Source organism: Zonotrichia albicollis, chromosome 2 (assembly GCF_047830755.1).
Source record: "Zonotrichia albicollis isolate bZonAlb1 chromosome 2, bZonAlb1.hap1, whole genome shotgun sequence".
NCBI classification, from domain to species: Eukaryota; Metazoa; Chordata; class Aves; order Passeriformes; family Passerellidae; genus Zonotrichia; species Zonotrichia albicollis.
This window is the reverse complement of record NC_133820.1, coordinates 17,410,686-17,435,005: the sequence shown is the minus strand read 5'-3', so window position 1 is coordinate 17,435,005 and position 24,320 is coordinate 17,410,686. Positions and strand designations below refer to the sequence as shown.

Genomic DNA, 24,320 nt, shown 5'->3' with positions numbered 1-24,320 from the left:
GCTTTTGGAAATGCATGACAGAGATCCAAGTGCTGAAAAATGTAAAAAGACACTGGATTGCTATTAGTCTTTCACAGCTCAGGCATATCTCTGAGTTCTATTGTGCTTCCTGGCAATTTGAGACCTCACTACCCAGCGCTCTGCTGCCAAGGGGCTCCTCGTTCCTGCTCCTTCTAGCACTTTGAGGGATGGCTGCCTAGTTATACATAATATCCTCTCCATCCAGTGCAGGAGTGTGTATTACTCACTGCCTTAATACACTCCCCTGTGCAATCCCACAAGGCAGAAAAGAATGTAAAGCTATTTACCTTTTCCTGGTAAAGCTTATGAAGCCAGTTTGCAGCTTCCTTTTCATCTTGAGGGATATCTTCCAGAGGAAATCTCCTAGTTTAGTGGAAAGATTAAAAAATGGGAAGAAGAAAAAAAAAGAATTAAGGGAAAATTCAGGTATTTGGTTTTATGCCTCTCCTAGGGAAGATCTTCCATTCACTAAAGGGCAGAAATCTTTGCCAATAATGACACTGATGGCAGAGGTCTTAAACACAGAGAACTGGGACTTAAAATCTGAGGTTTTAGGTTGGGAATTGGGTGCTATTTTAGACAAAAGAAACTGTACAAGCTCCTGTCAGTGTCAGAGACATCAGTAAAATCATCATTTCCCATTCAAACGCTGTTCCTCCTTCACCAGATCCACCCCTGGCTGATTTCCAGTGAGCTCAGGCTGAGGCACTCGGAGCTGGGAAAAGACAAGCAAGTGGAAAACCCAAGGGTAATTGTTGGTTGCCTTTTGGTAGTGAAAACCAAATTTTGGAAGCAATGGGAGAGGCAACTGAACATTCACTTTTTACCATCTCTAAGGCAAACACCTGCAGTGACTGCACTTGCCCCTCTTGGCCTCTGCAGCCCCACAGACTGAGGCACACACTGAGTTCTGAGGGTGTGTGACAGTTTTGCCCAGTGCCAGCCCTGACCTGACCTCACTGAGAACAGTGCCTTGTCAGAGCCTCTCTGGAGTGGTGAGAAGCCAACCATTCCCATTTCTTCTGTTTTCTAGACCCTTCCAAGCCAAGCCCCTCTATGATTCTGTGAATTTGTTCTAACACATTTCTAATGATTTCTGCATCCCATAAGCAAACTGAACACCAGATCTGGCAGATTTACTTACATGAGCCCTAACAAGAGAAACTGCTCAATTCCTATAAATAATGCTCAATAAAAGCTCAGTGAAAAGTCATTTGCTGGAAGCTTTCTGGTGAAGCTGCCATGGTGTTGCTGTCACCACTAGAGGGGACTCACAGCAACCACATTTGGTGATTTCCTGATTATTTCCTCTGGAGGCAGCCAGGATAAAGACTGTATCCCCTGCAGAGCTAAGCTGCTTACCTGGGCTCAGGTAACTACGTCTGCATGTACCAAGAACAAGAGCTTATGTGCTTCCCTTCTCTGAGCTACACTAAGTCTGTTGGCACAACAAGGACGTGCTCCATTTTCAGCAAAACATCTGTAAAAAGTCTCCTTACTCTCATAGCTTCTTCCCCAAAACAGGAAAAAAGTGTAGAAAAGCACCTTGAGAATATTCATTCCATCCACAAACACATTTTTCATTGAATTATCTAAGCACACTCATTTGTAGAGTACAATTAGTAATTTTACCTGGCAACAGATTTTACAAATCCAAACCTCTTCTAACTCTATTGAAAACTACATTTCTTTTCTCCCATTACCCCTCCAAGAAATGAAAGAAAATTGCACCTCCATTAGCAAAAAAGGATATTTAACTGAAGGCTGCCAAAATTCAGTGTATAATTAATAATTATACAGATGTGCATCCATGCATGTGCACCTCAGATCCAGCTAGATATCCTACATGCACTTGCCATCAGTGTGGAATTACAGGTGGAGCTGCCTGACCAGCTGTTTTGCTGGCTGGCAAATTGTCTGCTCACTTTCCTCATCAGGAATATGCTTGGCAAGTGTAAATAGTGAAAATGAAACCCCTTGCAAATGAGCAACTCCACCTCTCCATGGACAGCTCCACAGTCATCTTTTCAGCTGGGAGAATAAAATGTTGTGGATGCTGCAGCAACACACAGACCCAAAGCCAGAGGGGAAAGGTGTGGGGGGAAGGAGAAAAAAATAAAAAGCCTTTTTCCCTTTTTTTTAACTTTTCAAAGCCAAGCATCAGCCTCATCACCAGAATACAGCAATGTTTTCCAAAGGGTGGGTGAATCCCACAGAGAAGCAGAAGCAAACTGTCTAAAGAACTGTGGAAAGAATAACCAGGTCATGTCTCAGGTACAAACATAAAAGGGAAGAGAAGACATTCAACAGGATTGGTAGTTTTTATGATCACAAAGAAGCCTTTGAAGCAGAAGGCAGCAAGGAGAAAGCAAGAAAGAGAAGTGGGGTGTGTGCATGCAAATGTGTACGTGCTGCATGGGGTTAGGTGTTAACAGCTACTCTTTGAGGCAAAGAAACAGTGAGGAATGTGAGCAATGTCCCACCTCATTCACAGGATGTCTGAATTTCAGCATTTTTAAATTTTTAATCTGCTGATCCAACCTTGTGAGTGAGGGAGAAACTGGTATGTAAAGGAGCTTTAGACTGTTTACTGCAAGGGACCGCTGAAGGACAAGAAGTGGATACAGGAAAGGAAATTACCCTGTAAAATCTGAATACACTTCAACATGCTAAATTATGCATCTTAGTGCTCACCTCCATCAGTAAATGCTCACCTTACACACATATCTGCTTCATATTTCTTTCCATAAAGAATTCCTAATAAAGACGGGTTCTTGTTTCCTCTGAAATTTAGTGTTACATCATACACTGCTGAAACTGTTGGGAAAAAAAGATAAAACAGAGCTGTTACAGCAGCAATTCTAGCAAGCACCTTCTGGCATCCTTGCTTGAAACAGCACAGAGCCTTGTGCAAGCCTTGCATTAATGATGTGTCAGAGTTCTGTGTTTACACATCACATTTATCTGCACCAGCCCCCTGACACTCCCAGCTCTGTAAAACACCAGATGACTTGATGAACTAAGCAACATTAAAAGGTTTTCAGTATTTCTTAAGACTGGTTATCTGACAGTTCTGTGGCAATTTACAGATTACCAGCTGACATGCTGGATCCTCATTACTGCCAGCTCACTAATTGCAACGAACAACAGAGCAGACTATGCTGGTGCTGAATAACACATTACAAGTGCTGCAAAGCTTTGAAGTTCCTTACCTGTTCCCCTGAGACACTGGACAGCAGTGGTGAAACCTTTGGTTCTGGGCAACAGGTGGTATTTCAGTTTAGGCAACCCCTTGGATTCAGCTACTTCCATACTGATGCGGTGCTTGGTCTCTGTGAAACGAGTTCCTTCACAGTACAGCAGAAACTGTGCAAGACAAAAGCAAAAAAAAACTCTCGAGGATATCTTGAGATATCAAAAGAAATCCAGCAGTATACTGAAAATATGCCCAAGATAAACATGCATGTGCACACTCTTCTGTTGTCTCATCTCTTCACCATGTATTAGGCATAAGCACCAACTCCCAGCTCATTTACCCTTACCTTTACATTTAACAACACTTGCACCAAATTTAAGGTGACAAAAAGACAGCCCTAATTGTGGCATTTAGAATGCACAGAAATTAGGAAATTGATCCACTCAAGTCAATTTTAATCATGATTTCAATTACCAAGCAGGAAGTCTTGATTTAAATAATCAATGCTAACTACATTTTGCACTTATATTTTCTAGTTGTTTTCCCTAGAGACTTGTCCTTGGTTGTCAGTTGCAGAATCATTAAAATGTATAGATTTGAAGCTCAAGTTCAGTCTTGAGATTTTCTAATTGGTAGGGTTTATTCTGTTTTTTCTTTTCTTCCCCACATTCATTAGAAAGATACATTCAATATAATTCATATCTATATATTCAAGCAATTAAGTAGCTTAAAATACATTCTCCAGATTCTTACTTTTTTCTGTCTTTGTAATGATAGAAAATTACAATGCATTCACAATGTTCTAGTTAAGGCTTAATGTTTCACTATTCATTTTAACAAGCTGTACTGGATAATACTGAAAACTCACTTAAAATGCATAAAAGGCCTCTTAATGTTTTATAGGCCAAATAATTGTACATTACATGTGCTGCTATAAAAGCAAAACAGAGAATTTATCAAAACCTTTGCATTCAAAGCTCTAAGAAGGTTAATGGGCTGATTACACCACTGTGCTGCTGCAGTGAAGTTTAACAGCATTGCACACAATGAAACAGAGATGTTTTACCCTTGATTTTAAATAATGTCAAAATAAAAAGGAAAAAAATGTAACTGAAGAAGCAGATATAAGCTTGCCATATGTTCTCACAGAGACTTTTTGGGAAACCTGCAATTTCACAGATCAGTGAACACACTAACAGGAATTTTCCATCAAAATCTATGGCCTGTGCAGTGAAATTCACTCACTTCTCCAAAAAAATTTTTTTTGTTGATGTGTCTTTTCAGTCTACTTGAGAAAATGTTATACAGATGTAGCAATCAAATGTAAGGGTCTTTTTTTTAATAGGAAAAAATAAGTCTGGACAGAATCATTATCATCACACAAGCCTGATTTATAAATTATTCTTAAGCTTCTGAACTGTTTCCCAAATGGTTTCTCCTACCAACAGGCACACAGCACTTTTCTGCCAGCATATCCCAAAAGACCTCCTGAAACAGAGCATGGCTTTTCCATGACAGCTCTTGGAAGTGAGCACACCTCCTCCTGACACACAAAGCCACAGGCACCAGTCTGTCACTTCACTGCTTCACTTCCAGCAGCCAGTACCAGAGGAGGGACTCAACACTTACCCACATATATTCAGGATAATCAGACAAACGTTTCAATCCCTCAATGACTGTATCTCTGTCCTCTTCCCATTTCCTTTTGCAGAAAACAATCTCAAGGAAGTACCACGTCCAGCCGATTAGGGGCACATACAGCAGCTCTCTCTTCGCAAGAACTTTGGAACTCTTGGAGAGAAAACAAAAGTCATAATCCAAAAATGTCATTTGCTGATTTGTGCAACGAGGTCAAACACATTAAAGCTAAGATGATGGAGTTGGATCTGGGAACTTAAATGCAAAGAAACTGTTTATAGATGGGTTTTAAGTAGTGTCGGGATCATTAACTTGTCAGAGTGACCCTCGAGAAAAGTTGGAAAGTTTCTTTTCCCAGCCTGGCGCTCAAAGAAGGAGTCAGAGCTCTTCATTTCTCAGTCTCAAGGTTGTTTATTGGATCTTATCTATAAAAAAATTTCTCCTGCCCTGCTGAGGTCTGCTCAGCATGACAGTCCAGGCACTCTGCCTGCGCCCGGGGCAGTGTTATGTCTTTATACTAAAAACTCCATGTACAATGTTTACAATTACTTCCCAATACCTATCACCTATGTTATACACTGAGCTTCTACTCTAAACCAATCCAAAGGTGCCAACATCACAGCAGAAGATGGAGGCCAAGAAGAAGAAGGAGAAAGGCTGGACACGCTCAGTTCCCTCCATCTTGTCTCCTGAACCCCCATACCAGAAACCCCAAAATCTACTTTTCCACCCCATGATAACTTCACTATTATTCTACTTAAAATACTGTGGCTTGCTGATCTTCATCTAAGGTTGGTAATTTGCTCCATGGGTCATAATCAAACCCACAGGTGTTTTGGGCTCTGTGCCAGGGTCTCTGAGCCCCTGGCAGGGGTCTTGGCTGCTCAGGACAGCCAGAGGGATGTCCTGGGTGCTGACAAAGCAGACCTGCCACCCTGCAGAGGAAGGGGAAGCTCATGGCCCACATACCCCCAGCACTCCAAAGCGCTCCGTCATCGTCCAGCCGCACAGGAAGTCGATCTCAAAGTTGTGGTTCAGGATGATGATGACATGTTCCTTCCCAAAGGTTTTCACCGTAGCCTCATCTGAGAACAGGGTGCACTCTGTGCCTGACCACCATTCCAGCAGCATTACCAACTCTAGCAAACATGATGGAGGTGGAGAGAGGAGTTAGGGGTATCCCTTACAGAAAGCATTTAGAGTTTCCTCCTCAGCCCCATTCACTGCCCAGCCTCTCCTGACTCCCAACACCATCACCTTTCCAAACCCACCCAGCAGAGATGAAACAAAATCTTGGTACAGACCACACCATATTAGCATCCCAAAGCAGTATTTAAGGGACCAGACATATGCATTATGGATAATTCAGCAAGTTTTTAACTGTGACAAGTCTGGGCATTGCATTACAATTGCAAAATTTGATGACCACTGGAAAAAAAAAAAAAGCCCAAAGACTTTTATGCCTGAAAACAGACAGTGGAGCTGTTGATTGCTCCACTAAATGAGCACAGTTCCTCCCAGGTGGAATAGAAATTATGCATAGATGCAGCCTAATGTTTTTACTCCACACGAAACAAGCCTTATGGAGGTAAACAGACCAATAAAGGCCTTTTAAAGGGATGCAGTGACATAGATCTTCTGTGATAGATTTTAATATTAAAACACAGGGCTCTAATTGTTCTGCATTATGATCATCAACACAGAGTTAAAAACAGCAGAAAATTGAGCTAATTTATCAAAATACCTGGGTAAAGACAAAAGTGGTAAATTTTGTCTTTCTTTTACTGCAAAAGAATCAGCCCTTTTCCCTCCACTTACTCCAACTTTAAAGTGTCACAGCAACTCTTATTCCACCCTGAACATTTGTTACCTTTTTTTATTTTCCACCTCCCCTTTTTCATCATAAAACCCCCTTCCACTTAAATTCAGCATGCACTGACTGTAGTTGCTATGGTTAGCTTATTTCCCTCATTTCAGTACATGGAGGCAGATGGAAGGCATTGCTTGCATCATGGGACAACTATAAAAAGTATGAGAATAGTTCATCCTCCCAGTAGGAAGATTTGCTTCCCTGCAAACTGTAGTCATTGGTATTTTTTTCATTTCAATGAGATGTGGTTGAAATAAAAATGTGATTGCACAGATATAGCAGTTAAAAAGAGTCCAACCCCTCCCACATGACTACACCTGCAGGTTCCCCCTCTGTTCTCTCTATCAGGCTCTGCCAGGAGGTTTTTCAGCTTCCCATTGGGAATTTCTGGTTCTGCCAAGCAGGGCAGCACCTTCCCAAACAAGGGTTTCTGATCAGTGGGATCAGATAAGGTCATCTATCCACACTGCTAAACAGGAGTTTGGGATCCAAACTTGCACCACTCCAGAGAGAAGGCAAACACAGGATTTGGGTAAATAATAGGGAAAACCAGTCCTGGTCTGCTTAGGGTACAGAGCTCACCTAGCACTGTGTTTTTCACTCATGATCACTCACTCACCCACCAGGTTATTCCCCTGTATCACTTTCAGCACTTGCTAATTTGGAGGCACAACAAAGTTATGCACCTTGCTGCAAAGAGAGCTTAACCCCAGTCAACTGGAAGTATGGCAGAGAAAAGACAAAATTGTCTTGTTCATTTACACCAGGTACAGGTTTCTATCACTGCTTCCCAGCTTTGCATGCTTTGTGTTCACTCACCTTCCTTTCTCTGTCTATCCTGGCTCAGGAAAAGGAGAAAGAGGACAGCAAGAATGTCCTCAGATCACCTTCCAAGCAGGAGGCCAGGAGGATGGAGCAGTGGTACCAAACACATCGTGGTACTCTGAGCAATTTTCCCTTTCCATTGCTGACTCTGTTCCAAGGAGGAACATCTCCAGTACCTGCTACAATTTCTTATAAAATTATAATCACCTGGGTGTGTCTCTTCTTCAAAATCAGGGGAAAAAAAAAATCTGCAGAGGCCAGTGTGGATGTGACTTTCTGCAGAACCTTTTTCCCTAAAACATTGGAGGATTTGCCAGAGTTCATACTGAGAGAGAAGGGCTGATGAGCCAAAGGATTAACACGAGGAGACAGATTGTCCTTTACATGTGTGCTGACAAATGATGTAATTATAACCAGGAGTGGGCTCATTTCCTTTTTTCAGTGTGTGGGTTACAGCTCCTTTGCGTGGCACTGATCCTATCAATGCTACACAAGAAATCCCTCTGAATGAAGGAATGGCAACACTTGCACTGCCCAGGACAGTTCCTGTAGGGAATAAGCAACACCTGGCATCAACCTCCCCTTTGCAGCTGGGGGTCCCACACACCAAAGCATTTACAGCATCACAAGCCCCCCAGAAACAAAGCAGACAAGCAGCACAGCACATCCCTACAGCTGGAAGCACCAACATTTGAGAGGTTATTTTTGCAACAGGACTAACCCAAACATGCTGCACTCTCCAAGGGTGTGATTCATCTGCAAGGAGCTGACGTGGGAGAGCTGCAAGTACAGACTACCTGTCATGAATTTATGGGTTTATGTTGGGGCCAGAGCCTGAGAGGCTTCCTTCCCCAAATGTCTGTCAGGAACACTGGATAGAGTCTCTCCTCCCCTATGGAAGCTGGGCTTTATGTATTTGAGAGGAGAGACAGGAAGAACAGTCACATAAAGGATCACCTGGGTATCCCTCCCTGCACTGATCCTGTGCCAGCTGGGCAGAGCAGCTTCTCTTACAGACCCTCAGCCTGAAACCACAAACAGCTTGGAGAAAATGAGTAAAATGTAGCATCCAGAGGAGAGCACCAACCTACAGATTCCTTCCCAAAAGGCTTCTCCATTCTGAAATATATTTCACTATGGATGGCAACACTGGAGCTACTGCATTTACACAGCTTACCTAAATTGCTATCAATCACAATTGAAGAGCATTTTCTGGCAGCTCTTCCATTACAGGCCATCAGCTCTCTGAAATCCCACATAACATTTACATTGATTTTCATAGTTTAATTTCCCAAGATGTTAATTTATAACAGGCTACACACTAGGGGTTATCCTATGTACAACCAATTATCTACTCAGTTTCTCCAAACCTCTTTGTACAATGATGTGAGTTATTTCCAGTGTTCAGAGGATGTAAGCAGCATCTAAAGTGTGATTTTTTTTCATGCACAATGCTAACTAAGGGCTGAGCCTAAAGCCTTACAGGAGCAAGCAGCTAATATCCTCAGAAAAGCCCAACTATTAATGCAACAATAGTTTTCAGCATGAGATCAGATTCTAGATTTTTAAAAGCAGAAAGAAATTCTTACAAGCAAATGAAAAATAAAAACTCCTATACGTCCCCACTCTAATCCAACCAAACTCATTTTGAAGTTTTTGGTAAGCTCTTCTACTGCAATACTTTTTTCCGACAATTTGCCTGCTAGTCTATTTAATTTCCTCTCTCCTGTACTTCTCAGTAGGCAGGACAAAAAGCACAATAAAGACAGGGACAACAAGCTTAAAAAGAGACTAAACCAGACACATCAGAGGGGTTTTGTTTGTGATACTTCACATGGATGATTTACAAAATGTGGGTGCCTGTCAGTGGACTGCTGAACTGTAATTTCAGTGCTCATTCTGGTGACTCATTTACCCAAAGTGGGAGTTGGATGCTGAGCTGAGCACTAAGGTAAGTGGCCATGAACACTGGGAAGGGATGGAGAATGGAAACCAATTAGATGATTCACTGCTGAAATAGGAGGTGACATTTGGGCTAAGGAGCCTTCTCAACACTCTAAACATTTTCAGAAATCCAGCTCTGTGAGGAGAAGGCATCCACAGAGAGGAAGTTTTGCAAAGGTCTGACAGAGGAGAACAAAGAAGCCGCACTCAGTACAGAGCTGACCCATGGGCAGAAGAAGAACCACTGAAAAAATGTTCACAAGAGGAGACCCTGGCCTCAGAGATGGGCATTGAAGGGTGTAAGTGGATTCTGAAGTTTGTCACACAGTTCAGCTGCAGACACATCTACAGGAGATATTTTAGGATAGACCTCTCCCTCTGCAGCCCCCACAATAAACCATGATCAGTAATGCTCACATGTTCAGTACCTGAGCCAGGCTCACAATGGTCCCTCAGCACAGGTGCTGACACTGAAGATGGCATTGGGACACAAGTAACAGTTCCTATCAGCCCAGATAAGGTTGGAGGTGCAGAAGACCTTTACTTCCCACTTTTTTGAATGACAGAGTGACAACACACTTTAGACCCTTGACTTCTGTGTGATTTCCCAGTATTCCAGGAAAAAAATTGCTGTTTTGAACTGCTCTGAAAGAATCTACATCTAACTTATCATTTCTCTCATCTCTGTGTGCAGATACATGTGCATACATACGTGGCTGCAGCTCTCTCACAGAGAGCAGCAGGCACAACTTCCTCAGGATTTTTCCTGGGGAAGGCAGTGAAAAAGCTCAGAGAAGAAGAAAAACAATTCTTAGTTCTACTTGCAGCATCTGTTGTTTGGCACATGTGGAATGTGTTATGGAGATTGTTTACCCAAAAGGGATTTGTTAATTGGACACTGGTGATGGCTGTTTTGGATTGATTGACCAATTAGGTCAAAGCTGTGTCGTGACTGCCTGTAAAGGGTCACAGGTTTTTCTTTAGTACAGTTTTAGTTCAATTTAGTATAGTAGTAATATAGTTTCTAATATAATATAATATGGCTTAATAAAGCATTTGTTCAGCCTTCTGAATCATGGAGTCATTGCACCTTTGGGGTGTTTGTGAGGGTCCCCAGGATGAGGTGAGAGATGAGAATTTGACTCCTTGTTCTCAGAAGGCCGATTTATTATTATATGATATGATATATGAATGCTATACTAAAACCATACTAAAGAAAGAGAAAGGATACAGACAGAAGGCTTAACAAGAATGACAATGAAAGCTTGTGACTGACTCTTCAGAGTCTGACACAGCTGATGGTGATTGGTCATTGAGTAAAAACAATTCACATGTTTGGATAAACAATCTTCAGACCACATTCCAGAGCAGCAAAACATGGAGAAGCTGCAGCTTCCCAGGAGAAGAAATCCTGGCAAAGGGGTTTTTCAGAAAATATCATGGTGACGGCATGTTATTTCCTGGCTGGAGGTCGTCCTGTACTGATATGCATATATGTATTTCCTTTGGTTAATATCCTAGGGTGATGTTATGATGCTTGTATCCCCATTGGTGTGTTCTGTTTATGCTGGATATTATGTTCTGCGCCTTCAAGACTGGCTCTGAAGAGTGAAAGTTTTGTTTTGGTTTTGCTATCAGCTGCTCCCCCATGGCTGATGGGACACAGAGACAGGGCAGTGCATGGTGCTGCTTTTGCTTTTTGCTTTGCTCTTGCTTCTGTTTTGCTCTTGCTTTTTGCTTCTGCTCATTAGGTAGTTTAGCTAAGCAGTCCACACTTTTCCTGGACTGTTTCTCCTTTCCCATTTTTGGACCTACTCGAGCCTGCTCCGGACTGAGGCCTGGGAACACCGAGAGTTTGCACCCTGTGGCCTAGCGGGGCCTACTCTGGGCAGCAGCTGCCCCAGCACCGGAGGGACTGAGAACAGAGTGACCACCCCCAAGAGAGACTTTCTGAATTTGTCATCTTTTTCAGAGCAGTGAAAGAGTGATGTCATCCAGCATTATTCATTTTGTGTGCAGGGGGTGCTGTGCCTGTTAAATAAACAGGTTCTTTCCACTTGTCTCCGAGGAATCCTTCCCAAACTGGTTGGGAGGAGGGTTTGTGTGGGTTTGCTTTCTGGAGGGGCCCCCTTTGGAAGTTTTCTCCCAAATTTGCCCTAAACCAGGACAGTTAACAAAAGCAAAACCAAGAAAAGCCCCTTCCCAGCCTCACCCATCCCATCCCAGCCCATCCCATCATACTCACGGCTCCACAGGGAATAGGCAAGGCGACAGTTTACTCGGCGATAGAGCTGCTTGTTGATGGGCCAGAGGAGCAGCGTGCATAGTTGGATGAAGTTAATGATCAGTCCACTGACAACAAAGACAAACCCAATGAGGAGGTGAACTATGAACTGGGTCTTCAGGAAGGCAATGAAGCCCATGATAACCACTCAGAAGCGTGTGCAAGGGCCGTCACTCAGAATAACTGTCCTGAAGCAGGAAAAAAAAACCAAACAACAAAAGAGTCAAATGGAGTGGATTTACAAGCTCTGAGGAAGGACAAAGCAAAAGCCCTGAAATAGTCCAGGCTCATTCATCAAGAGGAACTCAACCCAATAAACACTGTGCTCTCCACACCTGCCTCATGGAGATCTTCATACAATAAACAGGTGATGGTGCAAATCCCTGCCCAAAATAGGAAGGAATCATTATTTACAATTTACAGCCCACCAGGAAGATTATTGTTTGCTGAAGAGACTAATATCACACTTCTCTTCAAACAAATACCACATAATTGGTAGTTAATGCTGGGAGGAACACAGAGCCCTGCACTCACAGTGAGCAGTGGGCAAACAGGGGCTCTATCTTTCAGGATACTGTCCTGAACAGGAGCCTCACCCTGCAAAGAGCAGGACTGGTCACACACACCATCAGTCTGGCCAACACTAAGGCAAGGAAATGGAAATCAGGTATTCCCACATTCAAAACCCATGCTGGAGCAGGTTTAATAACTTCTCACCTTGTCAAACCACATTTCCATGATCAAATATATCAGTTAGTGTGGGGGGAAAGTGTAAAATGATAAAAAAGCCTTAGGCTATTTAGCAGCACAAACTTGATCTGGAATGGGCATTGGTGCAGAATCTTGATTCCACCAAATTAGCCCTTAACTCTAAGGCTGTGCCATATTTATACCAGGTACAGAAAGACTGGCAAGGGCTGAACCAGCAGAATGCCACAGGAGCTTAGACAAGCCTGATCCACTACAAATCCTGCCAGCACAAAGTTAACCCAGCAAACTCTATTTACCAAGCCACCAAACTGAGCTTATTGCAAACCCCACATTATCCAGCACTGGCCTGTTTGCCCTGTTGGGTACTGGAAGCCACAGCCTCAAGGTCTCACCCAAAAAATAAAAGCTTGACCCTGATTTTCTGCCACAGCCACAGCTTGCTGACGGTTTTCAAGCTCAGCTTTTGCAAGTGTGGCAAATGACCAGATCAAGCAGTAGATGGTAACAAATACTTTTGACAAACCAGGCATCCCAAGGTGATGTGGACCCCATCTGAAAATTTATTTCTGAAAATAAAGCCCCTGCCAGCTGTGAGGAATCAAATAATTTTCACTCACCACCTGCTTACGGTGTGCTGCTATTTATAAAACTCCACAACAATTTAATTGTGAAAGCTTGTTTTCTATCCTCTCTTCTGTCAATCAGGTACAGCCTTTCAAGGCTCAGAGTGTCTAGTTTTTGCACAATTAACATCCATTTGTATCATTAGTAACCTACCCACTTCAGCAGCACATAAGAGAGGCAAAAGCGCCTGGTTGAACACAGCCAGTATTGTGCCTACCACAGAAAGCAAAGCAAAGCAAGAGAATAATATTGGAGTTCATGATAAATAATCTAAATTCTCCCAGTGTTGTCCTGTAAGGATGAAAGAAACATTTCTTCCACTAATAAATTACTTTAAGAACAGCTGTTGGGAAGCAGAGACTTCTGTTTGAAAAGGAACAAGTGGAGCCCTCCTTGCTCTTCCCTCCCCAAAAGGCTGCAGTTGTCTCACACAGCCAGAACACCACAGCAGTGTTCACACATTGCCATGTGGGAGGCAGCTGTGGCATCCAGTGACTCCCTAGCACTGGGCTTGTTTGTCTTTTCCACTGGCACGCTCTAAAATACACTGCCAAACATTAAACACCAAGTTCTTCACTTCCAAGAGTCATTCTCTTCATCTGGTGTATCTCAAATGCCAGTTCAAACAAACAAGAACAATTCCCTCCACTCCTGCAAGCTATTTCTTGAGTTCTTGCTTGCCCTGTGCAGAGCCACATGCAAGCAGCTTTGCTGATGACTGTGTCCACTGTCAAACCATTCAAAGGCTGGAGTTGAGGATCCTGGAAGCTCTTCCAACATGATTCTATCTGTGACAGTCATTAGAGCAGCACTTGCAGCCTTTTTCTGCACAGTCTGCCCCCTCTCAGACAGGGGCACAAAGCACACAGAGACGGCACAAGGAGAAACAGCAATGTCAGGTATTATCTATCCTAAAATCAAATGGTTTGGCTCCACTTCCACAGCCTCCTGGCTTTGAGCAGAGTCCGTGGCTGGTGTTTGTCTCTAACATTAAGGACATTGCTGTTTTACAGACTCCAAAGGACACATCCCTCCTTACACAGCAGCAAGATGGTTTCTCCAGCTTTGTTGGGCATGGAAAACAGGATTTATCACTCTTGCACCAGCATCCTGCCCCACATGCTGGGCACCATAAAATCATTAGGGTTGGAAAAGCCCTTCAGGATCACTGAGTCCCATCTCTGACCAACCCTTACCTCATCAACTAAACCACAGCCCCAAAACTCACATCTAGTCACTCCTTGAACACCTCCAGGAATGGCAACTCCACCATTCCCCCAGGCAGTTTCAATGCTTAACAACATCTTCCATGAAGAAATTCCTCCTGATGTCCAATCTGATATCCTGGCACACCTTGAGACCACTTCCCTGGTCCTGTTGTTGTTGTCTGATCCTTCCAGTTTAGCTGCTGGATACAGAACCTGCCAGTCTGTGTTTTGACAATCCCTCACCTAACTATATTTGACTTTTAAGATCATTAGAGGTTAACCTTAATCTAGGAATTATTTCGTTTTCTGCATCCCTGCCCATGTAGGACAGCCAGGCAATTTAGGGACAGGACAACAGGCAAAAGGTGGTCAGCAGCTGTTTTGTTGTATCCCAGGGTCAGGGGAGGATGGGGAAATCAGAATTTGCTGAAACAAGGAAAAACACCACTTCTGCATTTGACATTTTATTAAGATCAGCTTAGTGAAGTATCTAGGAAATAAACAGCTGCCTCAGCCTAAGACAGCAAAGTCTCAGCACTATTTTATTTTTTTTTAAACATATCCATATCATCTGCTTTTTTAGAGACCTGCTAGTCAAATCTTATTTTTGTCCTTGTTTTCCTTAAACACTGTCACTTCCCAGCATTGACCTTTCACCACAAAAACTTCATTTCCTCCAGCACAGCTACACTAAGAACAGTGGGGAATTTTAGTACTCTCCCTGCTTTCACAGAATTAGAGAATGGATTGGGTGGAAGAAACATTAAATATCACCAAATTCCAGCCCCCACAACATGGGCAGGGACACCTCACACTAGACCAGGCTGCCCAGAGCCCAATCCAGCCTGATCTTGATCTATCTGCTCTGATGAAAAAGATCTTAAATGCTTTGCATCCTTCAGGATTATTGAAGGATGCAATATTTCTGTTATTTCTATGCCTCTCAAGAAAAGAGGAAGGAGAAAAATGTCTTGGTGTAGTGAGCTGACCCTGGCTGGAGGACTGGTGCCCACCAAGGCTGCTCCATCACTCCTCTCCTCACCTGGACAGGGAAAACAACCAAAGGCTTGTGGGTGAAGGTAAGGACAGGGAGAGATCACTCACCAGTTACTGTCATGGGCAGAACAGACTTGATGTGGGGAAATCAGCTCAATTTATTACCAATCAAAGCACAGTGTGATAATGAGGAACAAAACCAGATCTTAAAACACTTTCTCCCAACCCCTCCCTTTTTTTGTTGGGCTCAACTTCCTGATTTTCTGTGTTTCCTCTGACCCAGCAGTGCATGGGGAGAGGGAATGGGGTTGTGGTCAGTCCATTACTCATCTCTACTCCTTCTTCCTCAGAGAGAGAACTTCTCACACATTTCCCCTGTTCCAGAGGGCAGTCCCTCCCACAGGAGACAGTCCTCCATGGACTTCTCCAATATGAGTTCTTCACCAGCCTGGTTCCTTTCCATGGGGTGAAATCCTTCAGGAACAGGCTGTTCCAGAGTGGGTCCCTTGCAGGGTCACAAGTCCTGCCAGCAAATCTGCTCCAGCCTGGGCTTCCCACAGGGTCACAGCCTTCTTCAGGCTCTCATGGGCTCCGCCAGGGGCTGCAGGTGGATCTCTGCATCCCCATGGATCCCCATGGGCTGCTTGACAGGGTCTGCAGGGGAATCTCCACTCCAGTGCCAGGAACACCTCCTGTCCCTCCTTCTGCACCGACCTTGGAACCTCCTGGGCTTCTCCCACATATTCACACTCCTCTCTCTGGCCACCATTTCTCCTGTGCAGTTCTTTCCCACCTTCCTTCTTCAGTGCACTACCCCAGAGGTGGTACCACAATCTCTGATGTGTTGGGATCTCTAGCTTATCAGAGTAACCCCAAGATGTGTTAGAAAGTCTCTTTTCCCAGCCTGGCACTTGAAGAAGGAGTCAGGGCTCTTCATTTCTCAGTCTCAAGGTTGTTTACTGTTTCTTATCTATAAAAAATTTTCTCCTGCCCTACCGAGGTCCGTACACTCTTCCTGCCCCCGGGGTGGTGTCATGTCTTTATACTAAAAACTATGTATACAATATTTACAATTACTTTCCAATACCTATCACCTATGTTATACACTGAGCTTCTACTCTAAACCAATCCAAAAGTGCCAACATCACAGCAGAAGATGGAGGCCAAGAAGAAGAAGGAGAAAGGCTGGACATGCCCAGTTCCCTCCATCTTGTCTCCTGAACCCCCACACCAGAAACCCCAAAATCTACTTTTTCACCCTGTGATAACTTCACTATTATTCTACCTAAACTGTTGTGGCTTGCTGATCTTCCTATAAGGTTGGTAATTTGCTCCATGGGTCATAATCAAACCCACAGGTGTTTTGGGCTCTGTGCCAGGGTCTCTGAGCCCCCTGGCAGGGGTCTGGGCTGCTCAGGACAGCCAGAGGGATGTCCTGGGTCCTGACATGATGGGCTCAGCCTTGGCCACTGGCTCTGTCCTGGACTGAAGGACAGATTTGTCCTCAAAGCCCCACATTCACATGGATTCTCTGGTTTCCAAAAGATACAAAGTGCCCCTCAGCAGAAGTCAGAATATTACACTTCTCCTTCACCCAGCTTTCTACATCCATGGAAGTCCTAATGATTAAACTTCCTGGAGACTTCTACCTCTGCCAGGTGTCACTGGAATTTGCCACCAAGTTCAAAGCCATTAGAAGGGAGAATGACAGAGAAGTGTGACTGCATTCATTAAGAAATCAGTCAAATGCACAACATGCACATTACAGCATTTCATGACACATGGCTATTTATGAATTCAAAATTAAAAATTAAGCCACTAATCATTCTATAAGACAATATATTCAGTTTGAACTCCAGGTTTTAATTAATTTCTTGCTGTCATGCATGTGAAATCCCTCTGAAGTTCATGATGTTTGCATGAAATTAGAAACTGGTCCACTGATCCTAATATTCCAACCCAGTGAGAATTAATGTGCTTAACAACAGCAAAAACTGTGGCAGGCAGTATTTACACCTCCAGACCTTTGCCTGCAGTTTTTCTGATCATGCTTTTTCTATCTCTGCTGTGCCATATTTACCTCCACCCATGAAACCAATTACAGATATCTTTTGCCCTGAATACCTTGTCCCCACCCTGAAATCTGGTATTTTACCTACTTCTGCTATTTGAGAAATGAGTGAAACTTTTAGATCACTGAATTTCACCTTTTACCACCACATTTTTAAATCCTGTATTTTTCAGATGAAGCTTTCTAAGCCTCCTTGATGTCTGTATAAACTTGGCAAACCCTGCCTGTGAGGAAGGGTTAATGATGTTGCAAGTCAAAAGCAGTACAAAAAAGGCATTTTATTGCCCATCAAGAGTTTCCTGACGATTTTTCAGAATTCTACACACACTGCTCATCAAAAACACACACAGAAAATAAAATCTCTTTTTTATTCAAAGTGAGATCTACCTGTTGCATGAGCTGCTTCCTGAGTATGGGGACAGATTAAAGCAGCAGAAACCAGGAGCTCAAGAAAATGGCTTTTTCTGAGTATACTTTCTACCCTTCCAACCTTTCTGATGACCCAACTGAGGCTACTTCTCTTTCAAAAGCATGAAAGTCACCAGTCTAAGTGTCTGTTCCCTCACCCCTCCTGAGATCAGAAAACCCAGGAGTCAGGGCAGAGATATGAGGGACAGCTTCCAATGGCCCTGCCTATACTTCTTTGTCAGATAAATAAAAGTACAGGTCCCAATATGGTTATTTCAGAATCCTTCAGAAATACCACATTACCACATTGGGGTAGCAAGTTATTTTTCTGGACATTTCTGGGACATTCCACACAAAAAATATGTTGATCATCTTATGATTAATGCTTAGAAGTAATCAGTTACCACTAAGAAATAATTTTTCCTTGCAGAATACACAATAGCTCTTCTAGCTGAAAGACAGAAGTGCAATGACTATCCAGCTTTTAAAAGCTAAATGAAATATTCATAGCAAATAAGAAAATATTTAGGAAGACAACAGGTCATTGATGGGCTCCCTCTTCCTGCACTGGATCACATCTCCTTCTGGAATGAGGAATTTGGGAGCCTGACCCCCATGATGCAGAAGCCACACAAAACCCATGGAAAGAGTATTTACCCAGGGATTTATAAAACCCAGGGATTGAGTATTTACCCAAAAGCATCCCAGGACTCCTACTCTGCTCAGAGTCCCCCAGACTCTGCCATGGCACCACTAAAAGTAATCTCCACTCAGGCCTCATTTATTTTAACACCACAGGTGTCTAAGTGGGCTGGAAAACAGAGCTTAGACAAACAGCAGTGAGTCAGAGAGAATAAGCAAATAAGCAAATAAGGTATAACAACAGTTTTGGTACCCATTTGAACAGTCTGTACCAGGGATTCTCCAGATAAGCTGTAAAAATAGACAGCTACTCAATTGCATCCCACACAGCATTACAAACTGTCTACTACAGAGCCAGCCTTTTAAACCTAAGCATGACAGAAAGATTATCTTAGTTTCTCACACAATACAGGTCTAATTTCCCTGAACGTGCCTCACTGAGGTGCAAGGCTGATTCAGAGTTCATTAAAAATCCTGCTTGTCATGAATTTTTCAAATTGAAGGGCATGGAAAAGAAGCTTAAGCCAAACTGAGGTCACAGAGATGTAAGTTTGGCTTTGAGTTGTAAGAACTAGGAATAAGATCTCAAAAAGTAAAAATGGTACCATCATGAAATCAGATGAGAACTCATTCCTTGAAATGTTGTCCATCTTAGCCTTGAAACAGCACCACAGCCAATTTCCAGAAAAGGTCAAGAGTGAAAGATTATCACCACTATCTGTCTGAAACATATTCCTTACTTTGGGCTTGATCTGAAGGCATTCATGCCACAGAAACTTCCACTCATGTCAATAGGTTTGGCTCAGTATCTGTAGAGATTTTTGATAAGACTATTTCCATCAAATAAAAAGCCTTTGGTTTGACTCCTCATCCTGATGAAATGCCAATACTTTGGGGAGGGAATGAGGGAGGGAGGGAAGGAAGAGAGAGAGAGAGAGAGAAAGAAAGAAAGAAAGAAAGAGGGAAAGAGAGAGAGAGGGAAAGAAAGAGAGAAAGAGAGGGAAAGAAAGAGAGAGAGAGAAAAGCAAAGAGAAAGAGAGAAGAGAGAAGAGAGAAAAGAAAAGAAAAGAAAAGAAAAGAAAAGAAAAGAAAAGAAAAGAAAAGAAAAGAAAAGAAAAGAAAAGAAAAGAAAAGAAAAGAAAAGAAAAGAAAAGAAAAGAAAAGAAAAGAAAAGAAAAGAAAAGAAAAGAAAAGAGAAAAGAAAGCTAGCTGTGGTTATGGCTCTGACATTCATGATCATTTCACAGGCATATAGAATTAGACTTAATGAGTAGTTCTTACATTTCCTCCTTATCTTCAAGATACAGGTTGCTCTAAGAAAAAATACCAAGATAACCAGTTGTTTAACCTGCATTTTGCAGTGAGAAGACCACAGAATATAATAACAAAGCAAAGCAAAGTATTCAAACAACTCAGTGCAGCCAGAAGGGAAAAAAACAAGCTCTCAATACTACACATCACTGCACCTGAGGGGCAGATTTCCCTCTTCCCTGCCCTAAATGCAATGTTACTGACATGACTGAGCCTCTTCAACAGCTGCAAAAAGCACTCTGCTTATGCCACCACTAGGGATGAAATTATATTTTCTCTAACTTCTGCTACAATATTACAGCTGAAAACACTGGCAATATTAAAATGGCTGTTTTCAAAATTTAATTTCAACCATTTCCTTGTATCACACTTGGCACAAGAAAGAGAGAGCAAGTGTGCACAAATTCAATTTTTTCTCAGCATACACCCTTCAGTTAACATTGCCTCTGTTTGAACAAATGGATTGGATAACCAAAATGAACCCTGACTTGCTTAGAAATCTGCTGGCTGCATGACAACCCCCACAAGGAAGCAAAACTCCTTGCAGGATTTCTCTCACTGCGAGCACCTCTTTATTGACAAAGAAAATAATGGTATTTTCATAGGGCTTTTCTGTTCACAACAGGGAAACCAGAGAGATTCTGTCACGAGTTCCCTGGGTAAAACCAGCTCAGACAACTCTGATGCCATGGCTGAGTCTCACCAGAGCAGGCTGACATCACTTTTCCCACAAAACAGCCTCCCATACTCACAAGGCACCACAGGGCTCTGCATGGAGCTCTCCAGGGAAGGCACCCCACAACTTCAATTTGTTTTTACTCCAGGAAGACAATCACTGTCTTATATTTTAATAAACTTACAATAGTTTTTATTAGAGTATGTCACTTACAACTGCTGGTAGGTGTTTGTGTGCTGCCTCTCCCCTGGATACACACATTTGTCATCCCTCAGTCTGCAGTCTCACACTTTTGTTTCAGTACGAGCAACGCAAAATTAATTTTTTCTTCAAACTATAACTACAAAACCTTAATTGCTATTAAATTTCGATTAGATAATAATTGTGAATTTGGCACGTTTGGCTCGTTTCTCACAAGGTTCAGATGGGTCTTGTGGGTATATGCATATTTACAGATATTTTTGAGAGCTCTTGCAGAACTCAGCCTTATAAACCTTGTCCCAAATATTACTGATCACCAAGGTTTACCCATTTGAGCTCAAGTTTTCTTTTACCTGCTTGCTATCAGGAGGAAAAATAAACACCCTGTAACTTACATTGTTCTACAATGTAAGTTGTTCTACAACCGCATAATTAGCCTGATTTTGAAAATCAAAATCAGGTAGACACAGATTACTCCTGGTTTCATCTTTAGTGGAAAGCACAGAGACATGAGCCAAGGCAGGGGGATCCACAATCCCACCAGCACAGCAAGACACAGCAGGATGGAGCAGCAGAGGATAAGCAAGGCTGCAATTTCTAAGAAAAAAGGATTAAAACCAAGGGAAAATACCAGCCCACTGCAAGACATTTACTCTGAAATGCACGAGCTAGAACGCTGTCATATTCTGTATATTTTAAGAAATAAATAGGAACAATTATTCAGCTTTGCAAATTCCTCCTGGCTCCAGACAGACAGCTTGGCGTGACTCACTCAGGATTGACTGTCAAACACCTTCTGCCAGCCTTGTTCCTCCTCTTGGGAACTTTCAAACTTCTCTCTGGCCTTGTTTGCTTGGTGTTTGCAGCAGCTCTCCCCACTTTGCCACTCTGGGTAAAACTCCCTCAATGGAGAAGCAGGATGATCCTTGATAGATCCTAGCAGATCCTTGCTAGCTCCTTAATTCCCTATTCTTTCCCTTGTGTCATACTCTACACACACCAACACCTTCCCAGTCCACTGCTTGGTGCCACAGTGGATTTGAGCCCATCCCATCACTGTCACAGCTGCAGGCACTGCCGGCCCACCTGGAGCTCAGGTTATGTGTCAACCCCAAATTCTGAAAAACTGTCAAGCTTCCAGCTTGCTTTGAGAGCAAAAGCAGACTGGGAGAAGCTCTTGGAGAACTCAGCACACTCCAGCAGGTCCACTGCACTTCTTTAAAGGACAGGCAAATATTTTGAGTCCTGGTAACTGCTCCCTGGGATCTCACCCCAGGTGCAACGGCAGGATGTCCTCCCTGAGATAAAATTGGGCAGATTATGGCAGCACTGGGATGTTCCTGCTGTTGAACACTCCCTTCCTTTCCCCAGACAGAGATAAATAAGAAAGGACATCACAGAATCAAAGGATGGTTTGGGTTGGAGGGCGCTTTGAAGCTCATCTCATTCCACCCCCTGCCATGGGCAGGGACACCTTCCACTACCCCAGGTTGCTGCAAGCCCTGTACAATCTGGCCTTGGACATCTCCTAGGATGGGACAGCCACAGCTGCTCTGGGCAACATGTGCCAGGGCCTCACCACCCTCACAGAGAAGAATTTCTTCACAACATCTAACCTAACTCTACTCTCTTCCAGTTTGAAGTCAATCCCCATGTTCTGTCACTCCAGTTCCTCTCTGCCTTCATGCAGGCCTCTTCAGATCCTGGAAGCTGTTCTGAAATGTTCACACAACCTCTTTGCCTTCTCCTCTTCTCTTTCTCTTCTCTTCTCTTCTTCTCCTCTTCTCTTTCTTTTCTCTTGCTCTTCTCCTTCTCTTCTCCTCTTCTCTTTCCCCAAATCTCTCATCCTGTCTCCACAGGGAAGGTCCTCCAGTCCTCCTATGAACTTTGTGGCCTCCTCTGGACTCACCCAACAGTTCCACACCCTCCTTGTGCTGGGGGCACAAGAACTGTACTCAGCATTCCAGCTGAAAATCCTGGCTGAGGAGGCAAGCAGAGCCCCTTTGGCAAACACAGTGCACCCCTTTAACCCTGTACACCAAGGGAGGGATTATTGGGACAGCCAGGAGCCAGCTGGAGCTCCCTGCACAGCCCACACATCATTTCATACTTCACTTGCAGTGAACAAAACCACCAGCAGCACCACAAGAGATGTAAGCAGTTTTGAATTCTCATAGTGTAAAATAAGCCAACAAATCTCCAATAACCACAGAGTTTTGCATGCTTCCCACTCCCAAAGCTGTACCCAAGGCATGGGAAATCCTTTCCTCAGTGACAACACACAGCTTTAGGGTGTTGCAGGTGTAAGACATCCCCCAGAGGGACCTGTTGATTGTCCAGTTGGACTCATGTTGCTCTCTGCAAGATTGACCAGTTGGTGTTCAGCCCCACACTGATGTGGCTTTGAGGTTTATGGAGCTGAGGGTGAGGGAGCAGGAAGCAATATTTATTATCCCTGGAAGGAGCAGGATGGAGGGGATAACCTATTTCAGACATGAGTAGTGCTCACAGTGTGGGTTCTCTGGAGATCTCATAGATTCAGTAGGCAGCACTGGCACACAAAACAATGCTCCTCAGCCAAAGGCAGGTCTCACTATTTGGGCAGAAATCCCTGAATTTGAAAATCACTTTGCTCATAAATCATCATATACACACAAACACAAAAACATGCTGAGGTCCAGCAATTTCCATGATAGAATTGTAGGCCTGAAGGAAACTTCATTTTAACCCAGGAGTTTATGCTGGTATTTGGTAAGAAATTACCTTTAGAAAATCAGCATTGTAATCAGAGAAAGGGTGGGAAATAGAAACCAGAAGAGCATGGATCTCATGATTGAAAAGTAATGCCACAATTATGGCTGCCCATAATCAATGCTCTTCTCAAAGCAGCTCATCATTTATTCCATCCTGCTGCACCCTGAACACCTTTGTAAGTGCTACTCTGCATCAGCAATCCCACAAATCTGGGATAAAAATTGCATTTGGACAGAAGCATTAATGTTTCTTTTTTACAGGCAATGTGGCAAGAGCATCAAATCCCTTCCCTCCCCACAGAAGTGATTGCTGCCAGTTGAATTTCTCCTGTTAAGTCAATGCACAGATCAACCAGTAGAGAGTAGTAAGAAAGTTAAGATGAACATTTTAGAAACACTAGTGCAAAAAGAACCGACAAAAGGAACCAATTCTTCCCAGTTCTCAACTGGAACAGACTCCTGCCCTGAGCTTAACTTCTCAAATGCTGAAAATGTGACACAAATTTGGTTTTTCACCTTTGTTCCCCATGCAGGTCACTGTTATTTCTGCACAAACACCTTGAGTATTGTGAAACCCTGACCAGGCTGGGTGCTGACAATTCCCATGGCTGTGACAGGCCAGGAAGAGCCACAACCTCTCCCTTCACTTGACATGAAGGTGGGCAAAACCAGCAATAAAGTACACATTGTGAGTCAAAAATACAACCCAGGATTTTAGTGTCATTAAAAAAACAAAACAACGCAACACACCAGACACTAAAAAAAAGCAAAACAAACTCTATCTGCTTAAAATGATAAAAGAGGGCTGCGACCAAAACTTACGAACATATTATTTCACAGAAGTAGTTGGAGCAAGTTAGCTCTGAAAGTTCTTCTCATGTAGATGAAAAATGGGTACTTTTTATTTTGAAGAACTCAGGGCTTTTGCACCCCCTGACTGG

The 24,320-nt window shown here is 43.1% G+C and overlaps 1 protein-coding gene across 7 annotated transcripts in view; it reads right to left on the bottom strand.

The window, feature by feature from the left end:
• AGPAT3 (1-acylglycerol-3-phosphate O-acyltransferase 3) overlaps positions 1-24,320 on the bottom strand; it is a 93,298-nt gene that overhangs the window by 8,958 nt on the left and 60,020 nt on the right. For all 7 annotated transcript variants that reach the window (XM_005489003.4, XM_074534491.1, XM_005489002.4 and 4 more), the window contains 6 exons: positions 11,740-11,966; positions 5,825-5,994; positions 4,847-5,008; positions 3,234-3,387; positions 2,736-2,838; positions 309-384 (listed from right to left, as the gene is read on the bottom strand). In XM_005489003.4, the coding sequence (XP_005489060.1) occupies positions 309-384; positions 2,736-2,838; positions 3,234-3,387; positions 4,847-5,008; positions 5,825-5,994; positions 11,740-11,917 (843 nt within the window). In that variant the 5' untranslated portion in view covers positions 11,918-11,966. The remainder of the gene's footprint in view (positions 1-308; positions 385-2,735; positions 2,839-3,233; positions 3,388-4,846; positions 5,009-5,824; positions 5,995-11,739; positions 11,967-24,320) is intronic.